Here is a 6,769-nt window from a genome sequence, read left to right as displayed (position 1 = left end):
CCCCTAGGGGTCAGCCACACTTAAGTGGCAATATACTACACTTTATATATATATATATATATATATTTATTCCTGCGGGTGACACGTAAAAGCACCCACTACACGCTCTGAGTGGTTGGCGTTAGGAAGGGCATCCAGCTGTAGAAACTCTGCCAAATCAGATTGGAGCCTGGTGTAGCCATCCGGTTTCACCAGTCCTCAGTCAAATCGTCCAACCCATGCCAGCATGGAAAGCAGACATTAGACGATGATGGTGATGATATATATACACACACACATATAAGTTTGCCATCATTTAACACCAACCATGGGCCAGATGGTATTTGTTGTGGCAGATTTTCTATAACAGAATGCCAAACAACCACACAGCTTGGAAGCAAGGAGTGGAATGTTGTTTCATCTCAGTTAAAGAAACTTGTTTGTGCATGGGAGAAGGTGGAGCTTGATCAATAGAAGGGATGGGGGGGGGCTGTACCTATAAATTTCACAAGACCAAGACCAATATGGCTGATGTTCTGACAAGTGAGATTGCAACCACAGTTCAATCTGGAGCAATCAGAACTAGATGTTAGGGTTAGTGGTATAACAATGACAGGACCATGCCTAACATCACACCTATGATGCCAAAATATTACTTAGCTTACAAGATTTGATACATACACAAACTATGATCTCTTTTTTTCTGTGACATTATATACATAGCTACCTCATCCAGTATGAGTTTTTGAAATAGTGGGGCGAAGTTTTAATGAGATTTGGCTGTTTATTCTAGCTGGTTGAGTGATTGTGTAAAAGCTGTAGCCCACCTGAATATGCAAGAGGTACAGCTTGTGGCTGTAGCAAGCTTCAGTTTACGGTGTCCTTCTTACATAAGTCACCTCCAAACATCCAGGAATATACAATTTCCAAGAACACTACTACAACATAACAGCATCCTAAAAACATGATTTCTCACACTCAGCTGACAGAAATAGCAGCAACAACAACCGCACTCACTCTGAAGACTGTCCTGTGATGCAAAACACCAATAAAATGTGCAAAAGAACAACTGGGTCCTCTTCAGTGATACCACCAGAATCTAGAGGCAAATAGAGATAAACTGAGCAGTTTGAAAAGTGCAACATGTAGCAGGCTGTCACACTGTATTACATACAGTTGATCACCACATGTTGGAGTGTGTCATGTTGCGTCAGTTATGTGGAAACCAGATTCATTCTGAATAATAGTGAGTCATGCCTAGTCATTCAGCCAACTCCCTGTTTGGCGCAGGTCTAGCTGGTCATGGCTGACATGGACCAACATGACAGCAAACACAACATTGCTAAACATTTACAAGAAAGGAAAAGCACTGTCCTTGTTAAAAAATGCAAATTTTATTGATATGAAGGAATGGAAATTTACTTACATATGCTTGGAAAAATATAGGGCTTGAAGTACACCTTGCTCCCTCTGCTTTTGAATTTCTTTCTCCACACTGTTGCAGCCATTCTCTGTCAGTGTGTGGCCTTCAAAAGGCAATAGTTTTTGCCACTGCAAGTACAAGACAATCACATGACAAATATACCAATCAAAATTTCTGAAATGGGTTCTTGTTAATAAGCTTAAAATTTTTTTTTTATGAAAATTAACGCTTCAATCTGTGACTTACATTTAAAAATAATGATATCTTCTCAAAAAGTTGGGGTGGGGCAATAGAAGACATATCACATTTGGAAGAAACAATAGTGTTGCCCTTTCTAATAACAATGATAAGCTGGACAACAAAGACATCTGATATTGTTGTTTAACAGTCAATTCTAAATGAGCAGACATGGTTAAAGCCATTCCAACTCTGACCATTCTGTCTTTGTGGTGGTATCTACAACCATGACATCCAATAATTCCATCATATTTTCAAAGTGGTATGGTTTGATTTGGTGGTGATTTGATTGTTGTTTATTGCAGGTCAAGCAGTTGTGTTGAGAAAACCTTGACAATACCATTTTTAGATAATACGTAGAGACTAATGTGATTTCTATCAGTAGCAAAAAAAAAAAAAGAAAGAAAGAAAGAAAATTGATCACTTGTTATAGCAGCAGTAATAACAATTTCTACCAGAGAAGATAGAAATATTTCTCCTGTTTCTACTGGCAGTATGGACAATCATGCCATTTATTCCTCCCAGCAGTTAAGACGTTTAGATCTACTAAAGAAGATGGGAACAACTCTCCTAGTGTTCTACTAACAGAGTGGACAAAATCTTGTTTATTTCTACTAGCAGTTATGACATTTAAATCAACCAAATTTAAACAGCTCTTATTTCTACCAAACACAAAGGCAATCAATTAGCTCATTATTAGAAACTGTGCTAGCATTTTTCCATTATTAATTAATTAATCAATCAGGAGGAGGAGGAGGAGGAGGAGGAGCACATAAGATCTTTGTGGTTCCTCACACACTTATGAAGCTGGTGTCTTTGAACTTCCGCAGAGGCTGGCTGAGGCAGAGCAATTGCTGAAATGTTAAGAGTTGCATAAATGAAGCAGAGCTGTGTCAGGACGATAAAAGACGAAGAGAGAGGAAGATGTGCTGGCCAGGCTGGAGCAGAGATGATGTGTAGTTTACTGGTTCAGAGTAAGCAGCAATAATTAGAGTTTGAATAAAAGAAGCAGAGAGAAGAAAGAGCAGGTCTTTGGGCCAGGAGTCTTAACATATTAGTAAAAGAGTATTTGCCACTTAGCCCAATAGCATCCTTTTGGATAATGAACAAGGAAATTATTTGTAGCAACGTAGGAGGTTTTAACTGTGTGATGCTTATCATTAAAGAGAGTGTAGTACAAAATTGTTGCTACATTGATGTGCCATGATTGTATGATTGCATTGTTGAGGGAAATATGATCTCATACTCTTTATTAAGGAACGTTTCGAGATCATTAACAGAACCAATGCATAGCTACAGTGAGGTCTTTATGTTCTTAGTGAATAAGGGTTAGGGTGCATGGGGTCAAGGAAAAGTGAAGAGTGGGTATCATTTGTTTAAAAGTACACTGATGCGTGTGCGTGTGCACGCACGCATGTGTGTGTGCATACATGTGGTAAGCAGTACAGAAATGATAAATATCTAATATAAAATTCATGCTGATTAGGACTTTAAAGTTTTGCCTAACGGCTTATGTAACCAGATTGACAAACCATCAGGCAGACCTTAGAACCTCGGTCAACATAAATTTTATAACAAATTTTAATCTACGCCCAGTTTTGTGAGCCCCTTCATCAGCAAGTGTGTCCACTTTTATTTTCAAAATCAGTTTAAAATAATAAACCCTTATTTCGCATTTAAATGTTTTAATACAAGATAATAATACTTACAGTCATCTGTTCTTTCATTGTATCATGACATAAACGTTTCACAGCCTAGAAAACAGAAAGGAAATAACATCAGAGTTGCCAGATGCCTGCATAAAAGAATCTTTTAATCCTTTCGCATTCAGATTACCCTGTCAAATGTGATGATCATTCATTCACACTGCTTTGAATTAATCAGGCTTCAAGATTTCAATGATGTGATTGTTTATTTTTAAAATGACACTAAAGGATAGGTGTGAGAGGTTGGATCTGGCCAGTGTGAACATAAAACTGGTAGGAATATTTGGGTCAGATGTGAATACTAAAGAGTAAATGAACTGCTTTCTTTAAAATGCTTTTACCTTGTGCCTGTGTAAGAAATCAGTATTAATCTAAATAAAATGGCATTCTTTATCCTCTACCTGAAGTAGTTACAGTGGAAAAACTTTGTCAGAAATTTAATGATAAACAAACACAACCTACCCTTCTGTCCATCAACATCTCTTCTTTCTTCATCGCATCAAAATCTTTGGGTCGATTTACATTTTCTGCAAATAGAAGAAATAATCAAGATCAAAGACAAAGAACAAAGGAAGATAACAACTGAGGGGTAAAAATGAGTAATTCTTCATTAGATTTTCCGTCAATAAAACCAATTCCAAAAGAGAATATCTTTTGTCTCTTATCATTTATTTGTTTCAGTCATTGGACGGTGGCCATGCTGGGGCACTGCCTTGAAGGGTTTAGACAAATAAATCAACCCCAGCACCTACTTTATTAGGCATAGTACTTATTCTATCAGTCACTTCTTGCCAAACTGCTAAGTTACAGGGATGTAAACAAACAAACACCAGTTGTCAAGAGGTGGTGAGAGGCAAACACAAACATAAAGAAACACACACACACACATAGTTTCTTTCAGTTTCTGTCGACCAAATCAACTCACAAGGCTTTGGTTGGCCTGGGGTTATAGGAGAAGACACTGACCCAAAGTGCCACACAGTAGGGCTGAACCCAAAACCTTGTGGTTGCTAAGCAAACTTCTGACCACACAACCACACATCGGTAAAGCAAACAGCAGTTCAGCTTACCTCGCTCTGTCTCATCCAGCTCAAAATAAAATATCTGTCGCAGGTGTGTTTCGTCATTCTTCCCATCATCTGCCCACGTCACACTCTTCTTTGGCTTGCGACGAACTAAAGCTGCCTGCACTGCTGAACTGCTATCATTGGAGTTTTCTGGCTGTTCTCCACTGATTCCATCTCGACTGGATGGTGACTCTTCGTTTACTTAAAATATAAGACAGACATATTAGAGAGGAAGAATGGGATGAGGAGAGAGAGGATAGAGAGGGAAGGGAGAGAGGAGGAGGAGAGGTCTATATAGATGATGGGAGAAGAGCAAAAGAGAGGTAGTTGGTGAGAGAGACGGAGAGACAGAAAGAGACTGAGAAACATAGAGAGAGAGGAAAAAACAAGCAGAATAAATGAAAGAGGAGTAGGACAAGAGACAAAAGGAGAGTGGGGGGCTAATAGATTTTGCACCTCTCCTTGAAAAATGCATTTTTTTGAAAAGCATATAAAACCTGTCGTCCCTTGTACACCCTAAAACACAAATTGTAAAACATAGTATTGCATGTCCCTGGGAGGGCAACACTGGTAGTAACCAATAGATCGTCATGTGAACTCATTATTTTGATTTGAGTGAGTGCAACACAATACATTCTGCTAAAAGCCCCAGTTAGAGAGAAGGGAAATTCTTTGAAGATGATTGGCCCTTGTCACACCACAAAGCCTATAAAGGGGTCCAACAATTGCTTACAAAGGAACTTCAGGACCCTCAGATATTGGTATTTGTCCACATGACATTGAGAGAAAAAAAGCAACAGGATACACAGACAGACAGTGAAAAAAGGAGACATGAGAAAGACATAAAAGAAAATAGTAAACAAGATACTTAAAGAAAGAGAGTCAACACCTTCTTCTTTCATTTCAACATCATTAGAAGAATCACCATTTTTCTCTTCACTTGGAGAACTCTCTGGCTCAGCTTTCACATCTTCTGTTGTCTCCAATGTTTCACGATAAAACTACAGAAAGAATAAAACAAAAAAACCCAAATTTCCATTAAAAAAATAAGAATACATACAAGAAAGAAAATATTTATTTTCTTATTTTATTCATTTAGCCCAACACCACTGTGAATGGTTTATAAATTTTCAGATGATTTTGTAAAAATTAGCACAGGAATTCAAAGTATTGCTGTTTAGTACCAAGTCGGTCTTCAGCAAATATGCTTATGACAAACAGAATTCCAGCCATCTATTTTTCAGACAATATATGTAGAACTAAATTTTCCAAGGTGTTGTACCCATTTTCTTTTTGCAAATGAATTTTGGCTGCTATTTCTAGAAGGTCAAATAACAACAATCGAGGGAATGAGGGAAGCTCTTTCATTGGCTTACATATCAGTGTATAAAAGAAATAGAGGGTGTAAGTCAGGGATACTCGTTCTTTTTCAAAAGTGTAGGATGAACAAAAGCATCTTGCATTGGAGAGCTGCCCGAGAGACGTGGTTAGTAAGAGAGTATGCCTATACTGAAGCCGCTAGCAATAGAGAAAGAGAGTTAGCATAAGACAGAGACAGAGAAAGGCAGAGGGGTAAAACGAGACAGATGAAGTGTGCTGTATCTAACACTGACTATGCTCAATTTCGCATTGAAGCTAGTAAAAGTCAGACGGCCACAACCAGTCTTAAAAGTAAAATTTAGGACACTCCTCCTGCTCTTTAAGTTATCTCCCTTGTAGTAACTGTACACTACGAAATTTCATTAGCTTTTCCTTTTCACTCACCCTCAATGAACTATCTTATGACAATATATACATGTATGTTGGAGAAGATGTTTTCCTGAGGCTAAATAGTAGTAACATTCGTCCTAATCAGGACTGCCACTTTACGTTGGCAAATAAACTTTACTCTGAAGTACTGTTACTGCATGTCTCTCGTTCAGAGATTTAGAACTAATATCATCATCATCATCATCATCATCGTTTAACGTCCGCTTTCCATGCTAGCATGGGTTGGACGATTTGACTGAGGACTGGTGAAACCAGATGGCTACACCAGGCTCCAATCTGATTTGGCAGAGTTTCTACAGCTGGATGCCCTTCTTTATTAACAACTATTAACAGTGTAAAAGTGAGCAGCTGAATCTAACAGGGAATAGAAAGTCTCAAGGATGACCCAAAGTCTGTATATCCTGCAACTGCCACCAGCAAGAGAAACAGTGGTCAGGTTCAACACACGCAGACGGATGACAAGTGATTGACTATAAATCAAGCAGCCAATGCTATTAGCATATCCTGTGAGAGAGTTGAGAATATTCTACACAATGAATTTGGCATGATGAAGGTTTCTACTCAGTGGGTGCCATGTCTTCTGATAC

At 38.4% G+C, this 6,769-nt stretch overlaps 1 protein-coding gene across 5 annotated transcripts in view; it reads right to left on the bottom strand.

Moving 5' to 3' along the window:
- The window catches only part of LOC106872693 (serine/threonine-protein phosphatase 1 regulatory subunit 10), a 158,069-nt gene that overhangs the window by 8,261 nt on the left and 143,039 nt on the right, over positions 1-6,769 (bottom strand). For all 5 annotated transcript variants that reach the window (XM_014919769.2, XM_014919770.2, XM_014919771.2 and 2 more), the window contains 5 exons: positions 5,302-5,413; positions 4,416-4,613; positions 3,808-3,872; positions 3,349-3,393; positions 1,406-1,530 (listed from right to left, as the gene is read on the bottom strand). In XM_014919769.2, coding sequence (XP_014775255.1) covers positions 1,406-1,530; positions 3,349-3,393; positions 3,808-3,872; positions 4,416-4,613; positions 5,302-5,413 — 545 coding nt within the window. The remainder of the gene's footprint in view (positions 1-1,405; positions 1,531-3,348; positions 3,394-3,807; positions 3,873-4,415; positions 4,614-5,301; positions 5,414-6,769) is intronic.

This window comes from Octopus bimaculoides, chromosome 10 (assembly GCF_001194135.2).
Source record: "Octopus bimaculoides isolate UCB-OBI-ISO-001 chromosome 10, ASM119413v2, whole genome shotgun sequence".
Taxonomy (NCBI): domain Eukaryota; kingdom Metazoa; phylum Mollusca; class Cephalopoda; order Octopoda; family Octopodidae; genus Octopus; species Octopus bimaculoides.
The sequence above is the reverse complement of the archived record's forward strand: the minus strand, read 5'-3'. Positions and strand labels throughout refer to the sequence as shown.